This window comes from Muntiacus reevesi, chromosome 12, assembly GCF_963930625.1.
Source record: "Muntiacus reevesi chromosome 12, mMunRee1.1, whole genome shotgun sequence".
Lineage (NCBI taxonomy): Eukaryota > Metazoa > Chordata > Mammalia > Artiodactyla > Cervidae > Muntiacus > Muntiacus reevesi.
Genome location: NC_089260.1, coordinates 5,458,692 through 5,486,323, shown reverse-complemented (window position 1 = coordinate 5,486,323; position 27,632 = coordinate 5,458,692). Strand labels below are relative to the sequence as shown.

Here is a 27,632-nt window from a genome sequence, read left to right as displayed (position 1 = left end):
GTGTTAGTCCTAGAAGATCTTATAGGTCTTCACAGAACCTGTCAACTTCAGCTTTTTTGGCATTAGTGGTTGGGGCATAGACTTGAATTACTGCAATACTGAATCGTTTGCCTTGGAAACAAACAGAGACCAGTCTGTCGTTTTTGAGACTGCACCCAAGTCCTGCATTTTGGACTCTTTTGTTGACTATGATGGCTACTCCATTTCTTCTAAGGGATTCTTGCCCACAGTAGTAGATATAATGATCATCTGAATTAAATTTGCCCAATCTGATCCATTTTAGTTCACTGATTCCTTAAATGCCAATGTTCACTCTTGCCATCTCCTGTTTGATCACTTCCGATTTACCTTGATTCATGGACGTAACGTTCCAGGTTCCTATGCAATGTTGTTCTTTACAGCATCGGACTTTACTTTCACCACCAGACACAGCCACAACTGGACGTTGCTTCTGCTGTGGTTCAGCCTCTTCATTCCTTCTGGAGCTGCTTCTCCACTCTTCTCCAGTAGCATACTGGGCACCTACTGACTGAGGAGTTCATTTTTCAGGGTCTCATGCCTTGCCTTTTCTTACTGTTTACTATATATATGTTGCTGTTGTTCAGTCACTCAGTTGTGTCTGCCTCCGTGATCCCAGGGTCTGCAGCCCGTCAGGCTACTCTGTCCATAGAATTCTCCAGGCAAGTATACTGGAGTGGGTTGCCATTTCCTCCTCCAGGATATATATGTTACTTACATATATATAGTAAATACTGAAAATACATACATATATGTTGTATATGTATACCTGTATATTGTATATATTCAGTATTAAAAAGCAAAAATTTTTTCACATGATACAATATGGATGAACCCTGAAGACATTATGGTAACTGAAATCAGGCAGTCACAATAAGACAAATATTGTATTGTTTCCCCTCCTTGAGCCCCCAATTACTAATAAGTTTGCACGCTTGAGGAGCCCTAAGAGTTGGCACTGATTGATGGTTTTGCGCGATGACAGCATCACATTTGGGAGAACTGAAGACCCTTACTCAGTGCTGGAATTTTATACCCCCTAAACATTTCGATGAATCAGAGTGGACTGAAGATGGTGCCATATGTTTTTACAGCTTGCGGACATACTATTATAGAAGCATAACAACAGACCCTCCTCCCATTAACTTTCCCTATAATAGCATAATAAAAGATCCTAACCTCCAATTCTTTTTCATCAAAGTACTGCAGCCACTGAAGGGGAACAACCTCATTAAAGCCATCAAGGAAAGCTTTGGTCTGTTCTTGTACTCCTCGAGAAAAACGCCACTCAGTCATTAAACTGAAAATAAAGATGGTATTTAAAAAGATGGTACTTTCTATGTAAGGTAAAAGGCTTTAAAACACAGAGTACTTCTTAACCATCATTAAAAGAGAAAGTGAAGAAAATCAGTAAGCTGTACGGACCATAGAATTCAAGTGAGCACAGTTTCAAATCAGAAGTTGTGGTGAGCACTATTAAAAGAATAAGTCACAAAGGGGAAGTAAAATGGAATAGGGACGAGTATTACAGTGCTGGTCAGACTTGGTTCTGCTACTATCTACAGAGTGCCTCCACCTCCTCGTCTGGAAGTGAAGACGTGCATGGGCTTTGAAAAGCCCGTCTTTAGCACCAATGTTCTCTGATTTTTGACTCAGACAAGGTAGGATGCAATACAGCAAATGGCAATGGGAAGCTGGAGGTCATCATATACACTTTTTTTCAAGAATGTTAGTACTGTTGGGAAGAACTTAAATAAATGTAAGTCAGAGGCAAGGGAAGTGGGATTTTTTTGAATTATATTTTAATTTTTGAGTGTTTTCCAACATGTTTATAAATTAAGAGGAAGATTGAGTACAGAAAAATAATTAAAAAGGATCACTGAAAGAGGGAATGAATGTGGAACATGTCCCCAGAGGAGCAAACAAGGCATAAAGACAAGGGTACAGAGAGACAGTTCTAAGATGCTCTGGCAGTTGTAGAAAGTAGGGACAATCACCTTACCCAATATATTCATCTTTGTTCTCCTCTGTCACTAGGATATTGGAACCTCCCAACTTCAGGTCATGTGACGTAACCTTCCCCAAAATCTCCATGTCAACAGAAAAGTACATTTCTAAGCCACATTCTTCAATGTTGTTGTCTCTGGGTGATAGAGAGATACAACCAACCACTAATTAACAAAATATGTAAAATTGGTTTCAAGAAAATACCTTATTGAAAGATAAATTTTCAAACCTTATCCAGATAAGGGAATTATAAAATTCAGTATCGATCGATTCCAAATCCTTAATAGTCAGTTTTTTACTTAGCATACGCTTGTAGAAGGGTAACGAGAAACCAGTATCAATAAACTTCCCATGAAAAAGAGCCTGCCAAGAAAAAAAAAATTTTTTTTAATTTACAAAGTAGCAATTTTCCTATTCAGGGCACAATGATAACAGAGGTATCATAAGGCTTTACAGGCAAAAAAGTACTTAATAATTAATCAGCATAAATCATGAAAACGAAAAGACTGAAATCATGAAAACTGAAAAATAAAATATTTTATAAAATGCTAAGTATGAAAAACAAATTTAGAGTGGAAACAGTATCTCTTTAACTGAGGTCAAACACTAGGCTATACGATGTTCTGTCAATAACTTTAAAAGAGGATGACAATGGAGCCTTATCAAACTCCCACTTTTAAATATGTGTCATGAACTACATTAACCCTACTGGCCACAGAAAAGAAGGCGTTCTGGGGCTCCCTGAGCACCTGGGCAGACCCCTCCCCGACTCCTCTCTTACCCCACAGTTGCCTAAGAGATCCTCAGGACTGACCCTGTCCCGCCTTCACAACGGCCCGCGCAGAGAGCCCCAGACCTGGACTCTCGCCACCCTCCGCCTGGCTACTCTGAAACCCGACTCCGTGACTCACAGCTGATCTGACTTGCAAAACCATCCATGTTTTGTCCTCTTCAAGCTCATGGTCCAGCATTAGCAAAATCCCCCACATTCTCATTCATCCTTTGAAGATCCTCCTGCATCTTGTTACAACAGAAATCTGGCGTTTTTCTGAGGACCCTGTTTCCGTTCAGACCCTCTCAGGAGCTGGCTGTCTCTCCTGCCCCATCCCCGTGTCACCGAGTCTGTGAGCGGTTGTGCTGCTCCCCATCACTGGTCTCACCTCCCTCCCCTGCCCCGGCCTGCAGGACCACGCCAGCCCTCGCTTCATGGCTCTTCGTGGCTCCGGCCTGCAGGACCACGCCAGCCCTCTACGTTCACGGCTCACCACCCCCTACTTCCTTACTGCAGTCGTCCTTAGACCTTCGGTTTCCCCCCTTTACTCATTCAATCCCACGCCTTCTCAACACGACCGTCATCATTTTTAAGATTTCACGATCTACGCTGATGATCCTTTTACTACACTGGCACATTTTAATCCTTTCTGTGATCTTAGTCTTTAATTTAGTTAAATGTTCTCAACACCATGCCCTCGACACTGTTACTAGCATTGACTGCAATTCCTTCATAAATTGAATTCCAAAGCACTCCTGACATTCCAGCTCACCACCTTCAGCAGTAAGCACCAGCAAGTTTTGACCCCACTGGGATCTAAAATAATCCAGGGAACTTGTTAGCTTGTCCCTGTCGCTCAGCCCCCTTATGAAGTTATTTCTCCCCTTACTCAGTTTATCTTGAAAATTTTGGCCACACCACGTGGCATGTGGGATCTTAGTTCCCCAATCAGGGATGGCACCTATACCCTCTACAGTGGAAAGCTGAGAGTCTTAATTCCTCGACCACCAGGGAAGTCCTCCCCTTACTCGGTTTAGGTTCCATCGTCAGTAATTAAAATTACTCCCTTGGACCTTCAGAGCACAATCACCTTAACCACCTGGCCACCTCTCCTGTGTACCTTCAAACCTTGTCTTCTCACTGTGCTAACGAGCACGTTCTCCATCTCACTGAGGAAGCAGACCCACCACGAGAGAACTTCTGTGGTTCCCCCACACCTGCTCACTAGTATTAGGTTTGTGCAAAACTAACTGCGGTTTTTGCATTTTGAAATTTGTCATTTGACTTTGGAATACATTCTAAATAAATGTAGCTGTATTATATATCCTTTTAATCCACATTTCTCACTTTATAGTTTTCTTTTTTGCTAATGACTATTACTTGCTGTTTACTGTATACTTATTTTAGACTGTAGACATCATGCTAGACAAAAAGCAAATTGAGTGATTTCTTTTTTTTTTAATTCAAGTTCAAAATGGGTTGTAAAGCAGCGCAGACAACTCACAGCGACAATGCACTTTGGCCCAGGAACTGCTAACAAACGCACAGCGCAGTGGTTGTTCAAGAAGTTCTACAAAGGAGATGACAGCCTTGAAGTTGAGAAATGTAGTGGCTGGCCATCACAAGCTGACAATGACCAGCTTAAGACCATCAAAGACAATCCTCTTACTACATGAGAAGCTGCCGGAGAACTCAAAGCTGATCATTCTACAGTCGTTTGGCATTTGAAGCAAATGAGAAAGGTGAAAAAGCTCAGTAAGTGGGTGTCCATTTTACATTTTAAGCTGACCAAAAATGTAAAAAGTCTTCAGTTTGAAGTGTCTTCTCTTGCTCTGTGAGATAACAGTGAGCCATTTCTCAACCAGAGGGCGACGTGTGAGGAAAAGTGGACTTTATATGACAACTGGTGACGACTGGCTCGGTGGCTGGACTGCAAAGATGCTCTGAAGCACTTCCCGCAGCCAAACTTGCACCGGAAAGAGGCACTGGTCACTGTTCGGTGGTCAGCTGCCAGCCCGATGTACTACGGCTTTCGGAATCCCTGCAAAACCATTACAGCTGAGTCGTCTGCTCAACAAATCGATAAGATGCACTGAAAACTGAAACGCCTGCAGTCAACACTGGTCAACAAAAGGGCTCAATTCCCCACGACAACGTCTGATGACATCTGACTACACGTCGCACAGCCAATGCTTCAAAAGTTGAACAAATTGGGCCACGGAGTTTTGCCTCATCCACCATATTCACCTGACCTCTCACCAACTGACCACTACTTCTTCAAGCATCTCTACAGTTTTTGCAGAGAGAACGCTTCCACAACCAGCAGGAGGCAGAAGATGCTTTCCAAGAGCTCATGGAATTCCAAAGCATGGATTTTTATGCTACAGGAATAAGCAAACTTATTTCTCACTGGCAAAAATGTGTTGACTGTAATGGTTTCTATTCTGATTGATAAAGATGTGTTTAAGTCTAGTTACAATGAATTAAAATTTACTGTCTGAAACCATAATGACGTTTGCACAAACCTAACAGCATCTGAACCCATGTACTCCTGCTGTGGAGAAGCCGTGGCTTCTCTGTGCACTGGACACACCTGCCCCTTGCTCACCTATTCAAGGCCACGGCTCCCAGACCCCCTCTCTCTGACCTCATCAAACTCCTTCTTCTCTGGCTGACCATCAGCAGCATATAAACATTCTGTTCTCCTCCCGTTCCTGGTTCCATACATACTTCATGGCACCGCCCGATCTCCTGTTAACCCTTCACGGCAAGTTTCTTTAAGAGATTTTGTGTGTGTGGGCTTAGTCGCTCAGTCGTGTCCGACTCTTTGTGACCCCACGGACTGTAGCCCACCAGGCTCCTCTGTCCATAGGATTCCCCAAGCAAGAATCCTGGAGTGGGTTGCCATTGCCTTCCTCCAGGGGATCTTCCTAACCCAGGGATCGGACCCAGGTCTCCCACCTTGCAGGCGGCTTCTTTACCAGCTGAGCCACCAGGAAGGCCCTTTTAAGAGATTCATCAGTTCAGTCGCTCAGTTGTGTCTGACTCTTTCCGATCCCATGAACCACAGCACGCCAGGCCTCCCTGTCCATCACCAACTGCCGGAGTTTACCCAAATTCATGTCTATTGAGTCAGTGATGCTATCCAACCATCTTATCCTCTGTTGTCCCCTTTTCCTCCTGCCCTCAATCTTTCTCAGCATCAGGGTCTTTTCAAATGAGTCAGTTCTTCACATAAGGTGGCCAAATTATTGGAGTTTCAGCTTCAACATCAGTCCTTCCAATGAACAGCCAGGACTGATCTCCTTTCAGATGGACTGGCTGGATCTCCTTGCAGTCCAAGGGACTCTCAAGAGTCTTCTCCAACACCACAGTTCAAAAGCATCAATTCTTTGGCACTCAGCTTTCTTTATAGTCCAACTCCCACATCCATACAGGACCACTGGAAAAACCATAGCCTTGACTAGACGGACCTTTGTTGGCAAAGTAATGTCTCTGATTTTTAATATGCTGTCTAGGTTGGTCCTAATTTTCCTTCAAAGGAGCAAGCATCTTTTAATTTCATGGCTGCAATCACCATCCGCAGTTATTTGGGAACCCAGAAAAATAAAGTCAACCACTGTTTCCAGTTTCCCCATCTATTTGCCATGAAGTGATGGGACCAAATGCCATGATCTTAGTTTTCTGAATGTTGAGCTTTAAGCCAACTTTTTCACTCTCCTCTTTCACTTTCATCAAGAGACTCTTTAGTTCTTCACTTTCTGCCATAAGGATGGGGTCATCTGTATAGCTGAGGTTATTGATATTTCTCCTGGCAATCTTGATTCCAGCTTGTGCTTCTTCCAGCCCAGAGTTTCTCATGATGTACTCTGCATATGAGTTAAATAAGCAGGGTGACAATATACAGGCTTCACGTACTCCTTTTCCTATTTAAGAGGTTAGTTTATATTTATTGTTCCCATTTCTCCTTCCATTCTCTCTTGTGGTTCCTCCCATCCACCTTTCCTCTCCACTGCACATGAATATCATTCACATGGTCAATTCAAACAGTTACTTTTTGGACCTCATCTTGATCAGCCAGTAGCATTCGACACAGCTGATCACTTATTATTTCTTGAAACATACTTCCTGCTTCCTTGGTCTGGAAACCATTTGTATTTGATTCTCCTATCTCCTCCTCTGCCTAGGCTCTTTTGCCGGTTCCTTCTCATCTCCCCAACTTGTAAGCGTCCTTAGACAGCTTCCCTGTCCACGCTGATCCTTTAAACGGTTACGTCGTCTTACCAAGACAGCCCCGTATTGCCAGACTTGTGTATCCAACTATCTATTCTACATCTCCACTTGAAAATCGGCAGGAATCTTAAACCAAATCCCAATTCTGGAGTCCCTGCCCAAATTTCCTCTTTGTGACAACCCTGCCATCCTGGGAAATGGCAGCTGCAACCAGACACACAGACCTCACAGTTTGGTGCAACACCTGACTCGCATATCTTGCATCTAAATGGACAGAAGACCTGACTGCCTGCATGTACAGATACATCCAGAACCCACAGCAGCCTCACCACGTCCACAGCTGCAGCTCTCGAGGTCGAGCTTGAGCACTCAAGTGCCATGTCTCAGCTGAGCTATTCCTCTCGCTTTCCTTTGCCCTCAATTACAGTCTCTTTCTGCAGGGCAGAAAACTGAGCTTAATCAAATCCACGGTCCTATTATGTTCCTTAGACCACACCATCCCCAGCTCAAAGCCCTCAGCTGATTTTCTGAGTGATCCCACAAACTGCCTATGTCTCATCTCCTACCACATTCCCTATATGCGCCAGCTATGACATTTTCATTCAAAAACGTACTTCCACCCAAGATCTTCTTTTTTTTTTTAGGTTGTTCCCTGTGCCTTGAAAGTTGTTCTCCAGAATATCTGCATGATTCAATCTCTTGCTTTCTTATTTCTGTTCAAGTGTTACCCATCAGAGAGGCCTCCTCTACTCATGTTAAATAACAGAGCAACACTTCCCTTCCCTCAGTATGTATTTATTATTTGTCTCCCTCTAACAATACTTATATCCCTAAGAACAAGGACTGTGTCTTATCATGGTTTCATTCCATTCATACTATGATGCCATAGCAGGCAATGTATATTTGCTGAATGAATGGATAGATAATAAAGTGCAAGTAAATATATAAACACAAACACTTCTCAAGAAGTTTACAGTCCCACAAGACCTTCTGCAAAGCTATGAAAATTCAAAAAATATCAATCAAGTTCAATGATTATACAACTCAGATTTTCCTCTTATTGAAAAGTGGTCATACTACAATTAGGCTTAAATGAAAGGACTTCTAAAGATCAACTGGCTGTATCAATAATCCTTATATTCACAATCTTGATTTCACACAGCAACTTATTTTGATACTCTCTAGGCAAACTTCCTTGGTAACCAAATTTGTGACTACATATAACCAAGGATGATATGCATTACTTAAAAAAAAAATCTTCTCTAAAATACTTTTGGAATAAGCAAAATTCAAATAAATAAATAAATAGGTAATGGAAAGTCAAGACTCACCATAGCAATAAAGCGACCAATGAAACAAAAGTATGAAAGATGGTCTGGATTAATAGTTGATGCTGGATTTATCTGTAGACAGTAGTTGTTCTTGCCAGCATACTCAAATAAGCAATACATGGGGTTCAAAACTTCATGTGAAAGCAAGAAAAACCATTCTCTAAAAGAAGATAAGTCAATATTATTTTTAGCAACCATGTATAAATTTAAAAACAGGCCTTAAATAAATTCATACATAACATCACACCTCTACTCAACAGCCTTTAACAACCCTACTGTCCAATTCCTAAGTTGTCCATTCTAAACTACCTGCCAGTTCCTGCACTGCCAAACTATAAACTAGGCGTTTCTCACATATTGTGTGCTTCTTCCTATGCCATATTTTTGTGTATAATCCTGAACTTCAACCTAGCCTGTGGGGATCTCACTTTCAAGTTCAGCTGACATCTACTTCAGCAATTTTTGGAAGCATTTTCCAGTGTATTTCAGTGTCTCAGTCACTTAATACTCTGTGGTAACAATCCCACAATATTATTCACTTTTCTGCACTTGACTGGCCCACATGACCACTATATCCACCAGACTGTAAGCAACTCAAAAACGAAAGCCAAGTCTCTATTTTTTGTACCTTTAACTCTTACAGGCACCCGACAACCCATATACACTAGATTTATAAGGAAGAGTTATTTTATTTACTTATGGCTGTGCTAGGTCTTCATTGCCACTCGCAGGCCTTCTCCAACTGGGGTGACTGGGCTACCCCTGATTGTGGTGCCCCAGCTTCTCCCCGGAGCAGCTTCCCTTATTGCAGAGCAGGGCTCTAGGGCACGCGGGCGTCAGGAGCGGTGCTCCGGGCTCTAGGGCGCAGGCTCAGTAGCTGTGGCACAAGGACTAGCTGTCTTGCAGCACGTGGGACCTTCCCAGACCAGGGATGGAAACCACGTCCCCTGCACGGGCAGGTGGATTCCTTATCACTGAGCCACCAGGGAAGCCCTGAACAAGAGGCTTTAGTGAATATTTGCTGGTGATACTGAGATAACACAGCACTGCCACTAGGGAACAGTTTTAACTGGTTTTTTTGGGGGCAATGGATCAAAAATGGAACTACAATTTTAAAAGGTGAAATCTTTAAATGGGATAGGCATTATCTAACTTATTACCACGTAATTTGTCTCATTTTAAAAAGTCCAATACAGAAAACCTGACTAGGTAAAGATTAACAATTTATATTATAAAATAAACTCAATATGCAAAGACTGTCTTCCATAGCAATTTCTTCTAATACAGGGTTCAAAACTCAAATACCTACAGATGTTAGTGAGTACAACAGGCTTCCTTCTCTGCATGAGCTCACAGTCTTCTACTCAGTCACAAACCCCCATTCCTCACTGTATCCTGGATAAAAGTCACCACTGGTCTAGGAAGAATTACTTCTAGGAATGTAACCATAGTCCTTAGACAACTTGGCTGTGGTGGGCAGGAAGTGAAACAGAATGTGTGACACCCAACAGGGAAATCAGCTGCTCTGATTCAGTCCACTGATGCCGTGTGAGAAGGTATGGCAAGTGGTTTTAAAGAAAGGCCAGAAATCTTGATTCATAAGAGTAATCTAGTCATTTCTTTAATGTTGTCAAATAATACAAAAAAATGTAAAATCACAATGGGGGTCATCACTATGCAAGCTAGATCTGACCTGGCAGTCTGTTCAGAAATACTTTTCTGAAACGTTAAAAATATAATCTTGGAAACTTAATGAAGGGTAGAGAAGGGAGTCTAAATCAACTGAGAAATGTTAAAACCAATTTATAAAACAAAATTCAGTCCCAAAACAGTAGGGACCCAAGGTGACTTCCCACTATGATGAGGCTGAAGTAACACATGTCCCCAGGAAGAGAACTGAACAGATCTAGTGGGCTGTTGTCTATGGGGTCACACAGAGTCGGACACGACTGAAGTGACTTAGCAGCAGCAGCAGTAGTGAGAATGTGTTTAGACACAAAAAGTAGAAATAAAACTCCCAGATGTTGCAGATGACTTTCAGCAAACAGCCCAGAGAAAATTGTTGGGTACACTGAAAAAAAGGATGACTACAATGTGGCATCTAACCTATACTCTAATAGTAGGAAAAAAGAAGAAAAAATTCTAAGTAACAAGAGGTAGAAGAGTTCCCTTTAACATATTCTTCTATATACTCTCAAATAAATTAAAGAGTTACAAGAGGTTGAAAAAAAATTAGTAGACAAGGAATGAGTTAGCAGAGCCTAGAGAGGAAAACAGTAAAACCACCAACGATGAAAAGTCACATTAGAAGCAGCAAAACACAGCGCAGTACTGCAAACAGAGATGCAAGGACTGGTCTGAGAAAAATCAGAACAGAATGAAAAAGCACAAAGATGAAAGTGACCTGAGAAGAGATGACAGACACGTAAGACTGAGAGAGGAGAGTCCACATACCCATGACTGATGTTCCTGAAGAAAAATGGAACAAATGAAACAGAAAAAATATTCAAAGACCTAATAGAAGAAAATTTCCCTTAAATTAAGGAAGATCTTAATAAGTTCCAAAAAAAGATATAAAACAATCAACAATGAAATTAATGAACTTCAAAGAAAAGACCTGTGTGGGTAGCCAGAGGAGAAAAGCTTCCTACAAGGGGTTGGCCTCCTACTTGATAGTGTTTACATTCAATTAGAAGACAGTGAAGCAACGTCTACCAAGTACTGGAGAAACAAGTGTTGTGTGAGAAATCTGGATCTAGTGAAGTTCTTGTTTAAATACAAAAGCAGCAGAAGACATTCTCAAACATATAAAACTAGAGGGATACATCACCCTTGTGAACTGATTAAACCAAAACCAATACATGAATCAAAATAAACAATTTGGGAATAAGAAAAACATGGTGTGCAGTAACTAATTATGTACATTATATGCATTAAAACCATCAAAATATAAAACAAAACCCAAACAGTTGAGGTAAAAAATGGTTAAGAATGTGAATATTATAAAGTAAGACACTGTAAAAATAATACCATATTTCATTTCTAAGATGTGCCTTTTTAATGTCTGAACATTTCTGAAATTGAGACAAATCACAATAGATGTGATATGGATATCCACAGTTACAGGCAGTTTTCTCTTCTGAAAAAACTTAAATGTTTTAGACAAGAAAATACATTAACACAACCAGTTCTGATAACTCCGCCAGTTCTAGTTTTCTACCTCTTTTTAAGGCAGCTGTACTAAAATTGTGATTATGTAATTCTGAACACCCATGAAGTATGAGTTCAAAAAGAGAGTTGTTTCTAAGAAAAGCAAATTTAATTCTTTAATGAAAATGCTTTGACTAAAAACTGAACTGCTATCAAATTAGGTCTGGGCAAAGCAATTGAGGAAAAAAAATTAAATAAAAAGGATCTGCTGTTCTTATTGCTTCATAAGTGTCTGTAAAATGTGGAAAACTATTTAATCAAAAGGACTCAGACTGGATTAAAAACATAAACATCAAACCAACACAAATTGTTATAATAGCAAAAAATAAGAAACAACCTTATTCATGCTGATTCATCAACTATACTATGTTCAAACAATGGAAGATTATGCAACCATGAGTATAAGGTCTATATGTGATATGGAAAGATATCCATGATATACAAAATAACAAAATCAAGCTGCTATATTTTGCAAATTGTATGATCAATTCTGTTTTAAAAAAATCAGCAAATATGTATGATATCACACATATATTCAAATTTATATACAGTTGACCCTTGAACAACATGCTTTTGAACTCTCCAAGTCCCCTTATACGTGAATTTTTTTCAATATAGTACCTGTATGTTCATTTTACAAATATCTTAAAATCAATTAAGTACAGCAAAAGTCAATCAGAGACCACAGTGTGTGGAGCTGAAAGAACCAGGGATCTGAATCCAGATTTTATCTAAACTGCTTTAGCTTCCTGTCCTTTGGTAAGTCATTTATCAATTCCTTTGTTTTGTGTTAATGGAAGTAAAGTTGATTTACAATATTGTGTTAGTTTTAAGGCATATAGGAAAGTGTTTAAGTTAAATTTTTTCAGATTATATTCCATTATAGGTTTGTACATGATACTGAATATAATTCTGTGCTATATAGTAAATCCTTGTAGCTTATCTATTTTATGTATAGTAGCTTGCATTGATTAATCCCACACTCTTTTGTTTTTGAAACAGAAGTAGCAGTATGCAGATTTTTGACAACACGGGGTTCAGCGCCCCTAACCCCCATGTTTTCAAGGGTCAACTGAATATGCAGAGAAAATGTACAGGATAAGCAACATAATTATAATAATGGTTACTGCTAGGTTTACATGAATATTTCAATTTTTGTTTTTAAAAATAATTCTAGATTGCTATTGAAAAAATGTATCTTTTCAAGAATATATCTACAGTGGAGATACACTTATTTCAAAGCAGATGTATCTTTTATTTTACCTTGCTAGGCCACCATAATCAAGTCCTTCTTCTCCTCTAAATATTACATACAATCGCCTCCTCAAGTCATAGGGTTTTAATGCCATAATCTAATTAAAAACAAAAACATGGATGCTTAAACATCATATGTAACACAAGTTTCCTCCAAAACAGTTTTATTTAAATTTCATCTGTGTTTTCAAAATCACACATTTCGTTATCTTATACAACAATGCTCTTAATTCAAAGAGATCAACTGGTTTATTCCACAAACTAGCAAAGATGCATCTTACTCTACTAAGCTTTCTCTGATTAACTTTCATAAATCTCTTTCCCCTCTTCTGGTATTAAATGGTAGTTCTACTTTGTGTTAGTAGCAAAGCTTGAAACAGAACGTTTTTCAGGCTAGAAAATATTTCCATCTCTGTCACTCTCCAAATTTTACCAAAATCTTATAAAAGGTGACCTGAAAATTTTTTTGACGAGCAACACTTAATGAAAAGTAGAATTTATTGCTTATACCACACATTCCATTTCTCAGTAGGAAAGGAACTGAGCTATCGTGAAGAATTATTTATAAGATGATGAATTTTAGCATAAAAAGGTTTATCTTAAAACTATATCTATACTAGATTTTTTATAAGCCTTAAAGGCTCACACTAAGGTTCCCAGTAAATAAGCTTTACTTCCAGATAAAAGGGAATTACTTCCCAAAGCCAAGACTGGTCTGGGTGAGGCGACAGCTTGCCAGCAGGCCTCTACTTTACAGCGAGTCAGGGGCTCAACAGCACGATTCTCCCCAAGCCAGAGGACAAAGCCAAGTAAAATCTACCATGAATTCAGATGTGTATGTATTAAAACAAAGTTTACACAGAGCTTGGAACAAGATAAAAACTTATTAAATCAAAGAGAAAAAGTTTTGATGATAATAGCTATATTAAGTAACTTGTCCAAACTGCAACAAGTGACTAAACTGAGGCTAGGATTTGAACATCACTGACTTAAGAACTGTTATTCCATTTTGGCTTCTATACATACAAGTCGCTATGTACCTGAACACAGAGAATTTTAATTAATCACTGTAATACTTTGGGAGAGGACTGAGAAGAAAAATTCTCAACCTCGTCAGAAAAAAAGAACTGACAATATTTTGGTTTTTCATCTCTATTGTACAGATAATCACCAAAGGTATTATTACATTCATTTGTTCATGCCACCAAATGTTTATTAATACCTGCTTATGTGCAAAGCACTGTTTCTAGGTACTGTGCAAAGAAGCAGTAAACAAAACAGCTGTGACCTCTTGGAGTTTCATCCTGGTGAGGGAGATAGAGTGTGTTAGGTGGTGGGAGTGGTTTAGTCGCTCAGTTGTGTCCAGCCCTGTGACTCCAGAGACTGCAGCACGCCAGGCAATGGGGTTCTCCAGGCAAGACTACTGGAGTGGGCTGCCAGCTCCTCCTCCGCAGGTGGTGAGAAGTGTTACAAACAAGACTGAGTGCCCTGACGGCTATGGGCACTGTGGGGGGGGTGAGCAGAGAACTGCCATCGTAAGTGAGTGCTCGCACAAGGTCTGAGGTCATGACGTTTAACAGAAACCAGGAGGAAGTGAGAGCTAACACTCGGGTATGAGAGAAATATTTAAATGGAATACAGTGCCTACACCAATCTAATTTTAGTTTAGTCTCATATCACGACTTTTTTGAGTTAACAAATTCTTAATAAAAAAGTAAATAGGTGTCAAAATATGTCAACTTGTTCCAGAGCTCGTTATGCTTTAGTAATCTAATTCATGGTAGAATGGTTTTGTTTCTCAGCCTAGGTACCTGTGCCTGTAAAAATGGGAGATAATGACAGGAGCTACCTCAAAGGGATTGTGTGATGAATTAAATGAAATGATAAATGTAAGGTGCCAGTGCTAAGCATATACAATCACCTGATACATGATGGATTTTATTATTATAAGGGACACTCAGTAAGTGGTAGTCATTGTCACAGTTGTGTTCTAAATGGCTGAAAATTTCTAAACCTTAACTCCCTTTAGATATAACGAAAACAACAACTCGAGTTGTATGATTTCCCTCAGTATCCAAAATGAGTTGGTTCTAGGACAGCTCCACAGATACCAAAATATGGGGGTGCTCAACTTATGTGCATCTTTCCATATAATTATAAATCATTTCTAAATTACTTATATACTTAATACAATATAAAAACCACATACACACAAGCATACCTCAGAGATATTATAGGTTTGGTTCCAGAGTACCGCAATAAAGAGAATATCACAATAAATCAAGTTACACTAATTTTCTGGTTTCCCAGTGCATATAAAAGTCATGTTTACATTGTACTATAGTCTATTAAGGGGGCAATAGCATTATGTCTAAAAAGACAATGTACAGACCTTAATTTAAAAAATACTCTATTGTTAAAAAAAAAATGCTAACCATGCCGTCAGCAGTTGAATCTTTTCAGAACAGAAAATCAAACGTAACGGCTCAGAGATGGCCTTAACAAATTAGTAATAATGAGAAGTTTGGAGCATGTCAGGAATGATGAAAATGTGACACAGGGACACTCCCAGTGTGCACGCGCTGCTGGAAAAACGGTGCTGTGAGACCCGCCCAACACGGACTGCCACAAACCTCTCATCTGTAAAAACCACACTCTGCAAAGTAAAACAAAGCAAGGCGCAATAAAACAATCTACTGGCTGCAGCAAATTCAAATTTCGCCTTTTGAAACTTTCTGTAAATCTCCCTCCACCCCACCGGAGAGTATTTTCTATCCACAGTTGGTTGAATCCATGGATGCTATTATATCTGTGGATACAGAGGGCTGACTGTACAATTTTATTCTGGTACATCTTTCTTACCTGTTGGAAGGAATCTTCGAACAATGTCTGCCGGGACACATTGATCTTTACATGACTGGGTAGAGCATTAGACTGAAAACAAAAATAATATCGTGATATCATGTTAGTTACAGTACGTGTGTCCTGTAACAAGAAAAGTAAATGATTACAGACAGAAGGTTTATTTACCACTGCAGTACCTGGCACAAGTAACGGAAGTGAGCAAGTTTCCACCTGAAGCTGCGTTCATAGGCAATCTGTGGACCACCTTTAGTTCTAAAGAAAAACAAAAACAAACCACATATTAATAAATAATAAAGCCGGATGCTCACTATTCAGTATGTAACTGGAGTGTACCAGTGTCCTACAAATGACAGGCAAGTCACTCTGTAACACCTGCTGGGAGAGAAGCAAAGGTAATATTTAGGGGGCCAACAGGGAGCAATGAGGACACACGATATATACACATAAAGACAGAGATGATGTGCATGGGCAGATATTTTGCAAGGAAGTTAGTTAATGTGCTTAAAGGATAGAATAAACAAAGAAGCTACTTAATGTGCTAAAAACATTTTAATAACAAACAAAAGAATTGTATATAAGCAAAAACATCTTTTGGGAAAAAAATGAAAGCATTTATAGAAAAACAAAAACCAGATTTGTCATTAGCATAACAAACTAAAGGGTAATAGTAAAAAATATTTTTAAGAGGAGATAATTCCCACATGAGAGAGTGAAGAAGCAGGAACAAAATTCAATATGTAACTCCAAATAAATAAAAAATGTACAACAAAACAGTGAAAACGTGATAGAATTTAAATATATATGTATATTATACATAGTTATAGTTAGCATAATGGGAAAAGTTTCCTCATATCTGGAAAACAAATATTAAAAGCCAGTAGTATTTCAGACAAAAAAACCCATAAAACATAAATCGTATTATTCTTTCAGTCCCATGTAATTATTCTTGTTGGTCTTCATCTCTTGTTAGCAGTTTATGAAGCCATCTGGTTTTCCATTAGAATTCTGTAACTTCTTACTCAGTTAAGTGGTATGATTTAAAAGTTATTGGAAACCTATATTTGTAAAAAAAAGTCCTCTCTATGAATCTTCTGGAAGATCTTCATGTTTGTAAAAGCATCAGAGTAATATAAATGTCAGAGAATTGAAATAGCATGATTAAAGAACCAACTACAATGCAACTGACAAAGAAATCCGGCTATTTATGCAACATATAACATCTTAAGATAATAACTAAAATTATGATACAACACTATTCCAGGATATACCCAATTTGAGGAATGTCATATAATTTCTAGAACATTTACATTAATTAACATTTAGCTGTAGAATCTAAGAAGTTTTATCATTACATTTGACAGTGCTTCCCATGTAGTACAACATACCAAATAAGACTAATTATCAATACCTGAAACTCTCTTTGAAGAGAACTTATGTAAGCATCTAAAATTTAGCTAGAGATGAAAAGAATCCCTTTAGCACATTAAAGTTATCTTTCTTTGTGGGGGAGGGGTGTGTAAAAGGTAAAGATACTTTTGCCTGGCAAAAAATGAAAAAACAATTTTTAATTAAGATTAAAAAATAATAAACTAAAATAGGCAACAAAGACCTACCATATATATAGCACAGGGAACTTTACTCAATACTCTGTAATAGCCTATACGGGAAAAGAATCTGAAAAAGAACAGATATATGTATGCATGCATGTCAGGAAGCAACAGTAAGAACTGGACATGGAACAACAGACTGGTTTCAAACAGGAAAAGGAGTACATCAAGGCTGTTTATTGTCACCCTGCTTATTTAACTTAAATGCAGAGTACATCATGAGAAACGCTGGGCTGGACAAAGCACAAGCTGGAATCAAGACTGCCAGGAGAAATATCAGTAACCGGAGATATGCAGATGACACCACCCTTATGGCAGAAGTGAAGAGGAACTAAAGAGCCTCTTGAAAGTGAAAGAGGAGAGTGAAAAAGTTGGCTTAAAGCTCAACATTCAGAAAACTAAGATCATGGCATTTGGTCCCATCACTTCATGGCAAATAGATGGGGAAACAGTGGCAGACTTTATTTTAGGGGGTTCTAAAATCACTGTAGATGATGATTATAGCCATGAAATTAAACGATGCTTACTCCTTGGAAGAAAAGTTATCACCAACGTAGACAGCATATTACAAAGCAGAGACATTACTTTGCCAACAAAGGTCAGTCTAGTCAAGGCTATAGTTTTTCCAGTGGTCATGTATGGATGTGGGAGTTGGACTATAAAGAAAGCTGAGTGCCAAAGAATTGATGCTTTTGAACTGTGGTGTTGGAGAAGACTCTTGAGAGTCCCTTGGTCTGCAAGGAGATCCAACCAGCCCATCCTAAAGGAGATCAGTCCTGGGTGTTCATTGGAAGAACTGATGCTGAAGCCGAAACTCCAATCCTTTGGCTACCTTATGTGAAGAACTGACTCATTTGAAAAGACCCTGATGCTGGGAAAGATTGAAGGCGGGAGAAGGGGACGACAGAAGATGAGATGGTTGGAGGGCATCACCAACTCAATGGACATGAGTCTGAGTAAACTCCAGGAGTTGGTGGTAAGACAGGGAGGCCTGGCGTGCTGCAGTCCATGGGGTCGCAAAGGGTCAGACATGACTTTTGAGCGACTGACTTGACCTGATGCATGCACGTGTGCTCAGCTGTGTCCGACTCTGCAGCCCCATGGACTGGAGCCCACCAGGCTTCTCTGTCCACGGGATTTCCCAGGCAAGAATACTGGAGTGGATATGTGTAACTAAATCACCCTGCTATATACCTGAAACTAACACAATATTGTAGATAAATATACTCCAACATAAAATGAAATTTAAAATTTAAAAGATATTAAAAAGAATTGACAGATTTTTCAAATAACCCAGCACTTCTAATAGTGTTGCAGGTGAAAAAAAAATATGTTTCAAAGGCTTATTTCTAACATAATGAGATTTACATTTTTATTAGAAAACATAAACTGACACTAGAATTTGCAGGAATATAGATGGGGAGGGGGGAGATAGGCATAATACCTATAATATAAAAAAAATATATAAAGCTGAATTGTGTCATGACACCAGGATTGGCACCAGGACTTGTCGCGCATGGTATGTATTGCTTTATCTACACTTTTTCTGGGGTTATACTTTCCACCATATTTTAGATTTTAACCATGTATTAGAGTGCAAATATTAAATGTTATGTTATATTAAAAAGTTAGTTAAATATGAAAGTCTATGACTATTTAAAAAAATAACTTGCTAACCCTTAAATCCAAGGAGGGGAGGACAAGAGGCTCTAGGTAGAAGAGACAGGAAAGGATATTCTATCACATGTTAAAGTTAATTTGAAATCAAAACAAACACTGCTGAAGAGAGTAAACAAAGCAAAACTGAGCTCCTAGGAAGCGATGTCCAGGTCACCCAGCTCAGCAGGTCAGTGGGGGAAAAAGCAGGCTGGCCGGCATTTAGGGGAAGTGCTATTCACACTGAGAGCCCTGGGTCTTTTGCCCACTAGTGACAGCCTACGAGACAGGCATAAAGAACTTTCACATTCCCAGGGAACATTCTGCAATGGATGAAAAATGTTCTCTTCTGTTGTCAGGTTCAACTGAATTCATTCAACAAACATTTACAAAATAAACAGTATGTATCCTGGCACTATTCTAGATAGTGAGAGTATTACTGGCTAATAAAACAAACTGAGAAAAAAATACCTCTTTTTGTGTAGCCTATGTACTAGTGAAGAGAACAGACAAGAAACAATGAATAAGTAAACTATACATTTAGTGTTAGAAAAGCATAAACGTTTCACCATTCCCGCTCCTAAAAAAGGGGAAAAAAGATGAAAAAAGGACAAGGAGTGAAGTGGGGAGAAGAATTTTTCAACTGTGAACAGAATAAACAGAGTAGGATTCACAGACAAAACAATAAGCAGAAAACATGGAGGGCATAAGTCATACAGGTACTACTGGGTGAAAGTGCATACCAACCAGAGGAAATCAGAGCCCAGATGAGGAAGGCTCAGCTGTCTGAGGTACAGCTAACTCGCTAGGGAAGCTGAGGCAGAGTGAACGAGGAGAAATGTCAGACGTGAGGCTGACAAGTTAAAAGGGGTCAGATGCTCCAAGGGCATAGAGGCCACGGTCAAGTACTCTGCGGAAACCATGGAAGGGTTTTGTGGAAAGAAAAAATAAAAAAGTAAAAAGTCTTGTATGGGGGACAGTGTTGCGTGAAGTGTAGGTAGAAAGCAGAGTGGTACTCAGAGAAACACTCCAGGTGAGAGACCACGGTAGCTTGGACCAAAGTGACGGCAGTGGATATGGCCAGACACAGCTGGTCCTGAACACATTCTGAAGCTGAGGTAACTGGAACTCATGATGGACTGTATGTGACGTGAGAGAGAGAGTAGTCAAGGACAATTCCAAGATTTTTGGCTCAAACACACCTAAGAGTGGAGGTCCTTCAACTGAGATGGGAAATATCCCAGGTAGAATAAGTCTGACTGATGGTAGTTATCAGGAAGAAGTTACGAATAGCTATCAAGTAAGTAGCAGCAAAATTACAAGTGAAATGCTAGAGAAAAATTTGTGAGCTGGATAAGATTCACCAAGAGAATGAATACAGACAGCAGAGAAGAGAGATCTGAGGAGGCACTTCGGGTATGTCAGTGTTAACAGGCTGACAGGAGAGCAGGGCCCCCCGTCACCCACAAAAAGGAGGAGGAAGAAGACAGACCAGACAGGCAGAAGGAAATCAGGAGGCAGCGTCCCTGTACTACTTCTGTCAGGAGGGAGAAACTTCCTTCAAATACTCCTGACTGTGTCAAATTAGACAGAGCTGTAAACCAACCTAGGGACTAACCCAGTGGAGGCCACTGGTCCCCTTAGTAAGGTTAGTTAGCGTCAGTGAAACGTCCTTGTTGTTGGTTTGAGAGACAAACTAGAAACAGCAATTACACAGACGTGTCTTTCAGGTAGCTTTCTTGCAAAGGGAAGCAATAATAACGAATTCTCCATTAAATGGATTTATGAGGTGATGAGTCATGGCTTTCCACTTGCACTTGTTCATTTCTAATCTCAGAGAAGTAACAGCTGATGGGAATGACACTGCAGAGAAAGATGGATGGTATGAAAATCACTACTGGAGTAGCTAGTCGGAAGAGGGAAAGGCCTCGAGCACCAGCAGAGGGATTGGCCTTTGATAGAACGATGACAATTTTCCTTCAGGATGAAAAGGGAAGACAGATGCTGACTGGTAGAGAGATGTAACTGTAGGAATTCATGAAAAACTTTTATGGCTGCTTCCGTTTTCTTAGTAATATAAAGACATCACATCTAAGAGTAAGGATGAAGGAGAGACCTTTCAAATACCTCATTAAGCTATTTTTACCAGGAAAGCCGTGCTGAACATCTCAGTCCCTGAGGCTGCAGAGGCAGAATGTGACTGTTAAGAGCACAGACTCTGTGGGCAAACTGCCTTGGTCTGAAACCACTTCCATCACTTGCTGTTCGACTTTGCATGAGTCAATATGCTCCCTAGGCCTCCATTTCCACACTTGGAAAGTAACAGTATCAACCTCAAGCAACTGTTGGAAGATAACAGCTAATTTATATAAAGTGCTTAGAAGAATCCTTGGCACATTAGTAATCACTAGATAAATACCTACTATTGTTCTTAAGGAATTATATGCCACAAATCCACTCTGTAATACAGTAGAGCAAAACACGTATACTAGATTATTACTTGTGTAGATTTTCTTGATACATAATGTAAAATTTGCTTGAGGCTAAATTAGAAGTCAAAATTTACGTTATTAAACAGCATCTCAGAACTTCACTTACACAGATGACTTCCCATTGCGAGGATCTTTGAATGTTGTTGTTCTTGTATTATGATCAACAAAGTACCTCACACCTTCCCGGGTATACCGAATTTCCCAACCTTCTGGCAGCGGTTCTTCATTCTGCAAACTAAAGGATAAAGTTAAAGTCACACAGGATGAACATTATTGAGGTGCTAAAAACATCTGAATTGAGGTTTACTTGATTCCATCTTCCGACATGCAAGATCACTTAAGTAAGGCTGTAGTATATACTTACCCTTGAGTTCTGGGATCTTCCCACTGGGTTGTTTTTGTGTTATGATTCACGAAGTAAACTCTGTCTGTTGAATCCACTCTTTTTTCTAAAAAACAGAGTGAGCATGGCATTTAATAACTATGTGCTACATACACATTCCAATATTTTTATCAACAACACACTAGCTTACCCCAGCCTGGTGGCAAAGGACCGTATGGGTCGTTTTCTGCAGCTAACATTGAAGCCTGATTGGAGAAAAGGATTGGGAGGAGAAGTTAAAAAAAGAGGTTTTTAATATAAAAGCATAAACTAAGCACTTGTCTGAATCACATTTAACAGTCATTTTCTAAAAAATATGATAAGGAAACGTGAATATAGTAATTTCAAGGCACAAAATCCTAAAAATGTGATGAGTCAAGAGGAGTTAAATAAGCGATAAATTATTAGTTTTTCTATAATGATTTAGAAATAATGTATCAACATCAGCACGTTAATCTCTTAGCCCTTCTGTAACAGTCCATAAGAGTGAAATGACATGAGAGAATAACATACAGAAAATTGTAATGTTTAAATGAGGTAACATTATTTGTTGAAAAACAGTATAATTACCACAGCTCTCTTTAAAACAAATGTCTACTAACATAATAATATTAAATTCCAGAATTATCTTTATAAAAATAAACTTTTACCTTTGTATTAATATATTTTACATATTCAAACACACATAAAAACATATTAATGCTTACATATTATGACAACTCAGAAACATATTCAAAAGAAAAGAAACATTTTTGCCATCAGTTTTAAAAGAAGGACAAATAAAAAATTATTACCTGAAAAATCATTTAATGATAAAACACAAACATCTTGATAAATATCTTATAACTTCATAACAGATACTATGAATTGTACTCAATATCACTTAGACAACTAATTTCAACCTTAGGATGCTCTGTTTGTGCAGAAGAACATACTCCTGATGCATTGCTGCTGCTAAGTCCCTTCAGTCGTGTCTGACTCTGCGACCCCATAGACGGCAGCCCACCAGGCTCCTCCATCTCTGGGATTTTCCAGGCAAGAATACTGGAGTGGGTTGCCATTGCCTCCTCTGCTTCCGACGCACACCATTATCTAATTCTGCCCTATTTCCCCAAGGTTTTCCAGATATACAGCAAAGTCCAACCAAAACAAATGCACACACACAACCTGTTTAGTACATACAGCTAAAGGAACATTCCTACAGATTTCTGCACAAGCTACTCAGGAACCAAGAATGAATAGCACGAGATGCTAAGCAGGCTGGGCTGGCCCACCCTCTGATGGCCAGAAAACCAGGAGAATGGACCAGCCTTCAAATGGGAACTTACTACTTAACCTCCCAAAAACGCAGAGCTGAATGAGCCTGCCTGAGGCAGGATTCTGAAGACCTGTTTTGTGTGTCTTTACTAATTCCTTTCCACATTTTGGGGTTTCAAGCTGCTCCGATACACTACCTGGAGATGCCCAGTACTTGAGATTCATACTTTCTACTTCTTGAGATCAAATCTCAAGAAGTCCTCTCACCATCCCCTAAACTCTTGTGGACGTTTGCTTATGGCACTAAATCACCAATTGATCAAATTTTCAGACAGCATTCCATTTTTTTGGACAAAACTATCTCCGATCCCAAGAATACAGATTTAGTGGGCCAAAACAGATGAAAGCATTTGTACAAACCAGGGATGGAAACAGAATAGCTGGAATATGGCAAAACTGGCCTTAAGTAAAGTCAGGAGGCAACCAGTTTTGCTTAAAGCAAACAAAATGATTGTAACTCAAAGTAGAAGACTGGGAACTAGCCAAGACAAATTATATTATTAGTAAATTGCATTTATGAGACTACCTCTTAATAAGGACAAAAGCATGAGTGTATAGCTATGTAAACTAGGATTAAAAAAAAAAAACCAAAGTGCTTATTATGTATATCAGAAATGTTAATTTCTGATATACTAAAGATCAACTGAAAAAGATCTTGCAGTGTCTAACATTTAGGAAGAGTCATGCAGGGAAAGCAGGGGAACGCCGGAAGGAGGTGCGCTGACCACGACGCCCCGGTTACCGAGTACAGGTAGCGCTGGTTGAACTGCTGCATTGCGCCCTGCAGCTGGCTCCGCTGCGACTGCCACTGCTCGAAGTTCCGCACCGACTCCATGGTGGGCCGCTGCCAGGTGGTCGTCCTGGTGTTGTGGTCCACGTAGTACACTCGGCCCCGGTCATCCACTCTCCTTTCCCAACTGCCAAAAGTAAACGGAGCAGCGGCAAAAGGGAAAACAAACAATAATCTCTTCATACAAGAAACTGGAAAGCACTCAGGTAATATGTTACCTAAATAATTTAAAAATCAAGTCCAAGAGATGATAAGTTTAAAAGAATGTAAATACTGATATTCTTCAGAAAATTTATGAACATGTAACTTGCTATTTAGCTAAATTATCTTCCCGTTCTTCCCATACATGATTTCTAAGGACTGTCTAAAAAAAGAGGTCATAGATTGAACAGTATCAATGTGACTACTCTCTCTCTTTCTTTGATAAACATTTACTGACTGCTAACTGTATACCGCTGGAAGAAGCACAAGCTGGAGTCAAGACTGCCGGCAGAAATACCAAAAACCTCAGATATGTAGCTGACACCACCCTTATGGCAGAAAGTGAAGAGGAACTAAAAAGTCTCTTGATGAAACTGAAAGAGGAGAGTGAAAAAGTTGGCTGAAAACTTAACATTCAGAAAACTAAGATCATGGCATCTGGTCCCACCACCTCATGGGAAATAGATGGGGAGACAGTGGAAACAGTGTCAGACTATTTTTTTGGGCTCCAAAATCACTGCAGATGGTGACTGCAGCCATGAAATTAAAAGACACTTACTCTTTGGCAGGAAAGTTATGACCAACCTAGATAGCATATTAAAAATCAGAGACATTACTTTGCCAACAAAGGTCCGTCTAGTCAAGGCTACGGTTTTTCCACTGGTCACATATGGATGTGAGAGTTGGACTGTGAAGAAAGCTGAGCACCAAAAAATTGATGCTTTTGAACTGTGGTGTTGGAGAAGACTCTTCAGAGTCCCTTGGACTGCAAGGAGATCCAACCAGTCCATCCTAAAGGGGATCAGTCCTGGTGTTCATTGGAAGGACTGATGCTGAAGCTGAAACTTCAGTACTGTGGCCACCTCATGCAAAGAGCTGACTCATTGGAAAAGACCCTGATGCTGGGAGGGATTGGGGGCAGGAGGAGAAGGGGACGACAGAGGATGAGATGGCTGGATGGCATCACCGACTCGATGGGCATGAGTTTGAGTAAACTTTGGGAGTTGGTGATGGACAGGGAGACCTGGCGTGCTGCGATTCATGGGGTCGCAAAGAGTCGGACACGACTGAGTGACTGAACTGAACTGAGCTGTATACCGAGCAATCTGCCTCTATCATCCCTGCCCATGCAAAGGGTTTTAACTCAACTTGTACAGCTTTTTAATAAACCTTCTGTGGCCACACTGCTGCTGAACTAAAGTGCAGACTGAGCCATACCATTCCGCCTATCACCGTTTGCTGGCACAACACTGAACCCAGTCACCATCTCAGCCTCACCTCCCTTCTTCAGCCTCACCCTCACTTTCCTTTCTTTCAAGGGACCCATACGAGGGGCCAAATCAACTCCTGGTGGGCCCCAAATGTGTCAGAGGTCTCATCCCGTCATGGCTGTTTCAGTCCTCTCAGAACGGAATACCCTCTCCACCAGCCAGAAGACTCCCTGGCCTCCTGAACCCCTACCCTCCAGGATTCAGTTCACCTCCAGTCAGTCTGTATTCTTAATTCATAAGCTTTCAATATCCTTTCAGCAACCAGTTTCACAAGATAACACACTTGTTCCCTTTAATTTTCTGGACTTTGAATATGTTTATACTGGTGAGCTCTGAGTTGCATCTGGAAGGACTATTAGTGAATACCAGCCTAACAGCACAAGTTTTGTTTAGTATGTAATAGGAATGCCTCTTCATTTAAAATGCTCTATTAACTTCAGCCATAATTAATACAATTTTACTTGTAACGATCTTTTAGATAATAATTTTGAATAACACTAGGATCTCTTATGTAAATATCACACAACTGCATAGTTTAGATCCCTGTCTATGAAGAAACATACACATAAACTGCCCTAAATATGACTCTCATTCCTTAAAAAAACAGCAAGGACTGACACTGGATCAGAAGTCTGCAACTCCTCTCAGTAAACTCAAGCCAATGTTCCATACCTCTTAATCTCCTGAGGAAGCCCTTCAGACTAACTGCAAATGAGACACAGGGTAACAAATCTCATCTACTGAACGTTTACTATTCACAAAAGCAAATCAAGGAAACGTAACATGCAGTAGGAAAGAACCACTTTATATTGCATTAACTGAGCTTTTAAAGCTGCACGTATGAAGCGCAGCTGAAGCCGGAGAAGACGGCGCCTTACCCTGGAGGCAGAGGCTGCGGCCTCTCCCATGTGGTCGTCCGCGTGTTGTGATCCACGTAGTAGGTTCTACCGTGAGGATCTTTTCTCTGTTCCCACCTTTAATAAAAATACAGAAATAAAAGAACAAGCTAAAGACAGTCTGAAGAACGATTCCTTTTTTTCTTTCTTTATCATTCCTTTTTATAAGCCAAAAAATTACAGGTATGTTTTAAAGCGTCATATTTACACACAAAATGAAGTTGTTTCTTTTGTGCTTTGTAAGTGCTTAATTATTCCTTTTTCATTAGCAGTACTGGAAACTTCCCAGCTTCCCAGGCAGGGGGCGCTAGTGCTAAGGACCCACCTGTCAATGCAGGAGACATAAGAGATGTGGGTTCGATCCCTGGGTGGGGAAGATCCCCTGGAGAAGGGCACGACAACCCACTCCAGGATCCTTGCCTGGAGAAATCCACGGACAGGGGAGCCTGGTGGTCTACAGCCCATAGGGTCGCACAGATTCGGACATGACTGAAGTGACTTAGCAACAACAGCATACGCTGGAAACTCAGTAAGTTCATTTGGCAGAGGAAGACAGAATAACACCCAAAGTTTTTTAAAGTTACTAATTCACGGAATTCCAAATCATCACAGAACAGAAATTTAATCAAGGACTGAAGAAACTGTCACCCTAATATCATGCCCAAAGGAAAAAATGTCAATGAAGTAATATCTGTTTGGGGCAAATGAAAAAAATACACATCTGAAAGATTTTAGCAGAAATGGCATTCAAGTATGGAGTGAGACAGTTGCCTGAAAACCCCCTCTTCCATCTGCACACGGGATCTTCTTTTTGTGTATGTCGCCCCTCTCCTATCTCTGGTGCACCTCTGTGTTTAAGCGCACCCTAATTTATCTTCCTCTGCTCCATCTCAGACACACTCCACCTCTTCCTCCCCCTACCCCTGTTCTCTCCTCTGCACTCCTTCATCCCTCCTCTCCACTCTCTCCTTGGCATGGCACACAAGAAAAAACTTTAAATGTTAAAAACAAAAACTTCATATTTCTGAGTTTAACATTCTTGTTCTCAGCTGAAAGTAGAATAAATGGGAAATATTTTCCTCTCAAACATGAGGATTCAATTTATTTTGACTTCTTTTTAATTAGAGAAAAGTGAAACTGAAAGTTGCTCAGTCATGTCCAAATCTTTCCGACCCCAGGGACTATGGCCTGCTAGGCTTCTCTATCCCTGGGAAAGAATACTGGACGGGTTGCCATTTCCTTCTCCAGGGGATCTTCCTGACCCAGGGGTCAAACCCTGGTCTCCTGCATTGTAAGAAGTATAATGTAAGAGGAGTGTAATGTACATAAC

At 39.9% G+C, this 27,632-nt stretch overlaps 1 protein-coding gene across 4 annotated transcripts in view; it reads right to left on the bottom strand.

The window, feature by feature from the left end:
• WWP1 (WW domain containing E3 ubiquitin protein ligase 1) overlaps positions 1 to 27,632 on the bottom strand; it is a 131,830-nt gene that overhangs the window by 17,520 nt on the left and 86,678 nt on the right. For all 4 annotated transcript variants that reach the window (XM_065902766.1, XM_065902768.1, XM_065902767.1 and 1 more), the window contains 12 exons: positions 26,285 to 26,380; positions 23,887 to 24,061; positions 21,979 to 22,033; positions 21,810 to 21,894; positions 21,552 to 21,680; positions 15,867 to 15,942; positions 15,688 to 15,759; positions 12,835 to 12,923; positions 8,362 to 8,521; positions 2,255 to 2,388; positions 2,021 to 2,161; positions 1,198 to 1,318 (listed from right to left, as the gene is read on the bottom strand). In XM_065902766.1, coding sequence (XP_065758838.1) covers positions 1,198 to 1,318; positions 2,021 to 2,161; positions 2,255 to 2,388; positions 8,362 to 8,521; positions 12,835 to 12,923; positions 15,688 to 15,759; positions 15,867 to 15,942; positions 21,552 to 21,680; positions 21,810 to 21,894; positions 21,979 to 22,033; positions 23,887 to 24,061; positions 26,285 to 26,380 — 1,333 coding nt within the window. The remainder of the gene's footprint in view (positions 1 to 1,197; positions 1,319 to 2,020; positions 2,162 to 2,254; positions 2,389 to 8,361; positions 8,522 to 12,834; positions 12,924 to 15,687; positions 15,760 to 15,866; positions 15,943 to 21,551; positions 21,681 to 21,809; positions 21,895 to 21,978; positions 22,034 to 23,886; positions 24,062 to 26,284; positions 26,381 to 27,632) is intronic.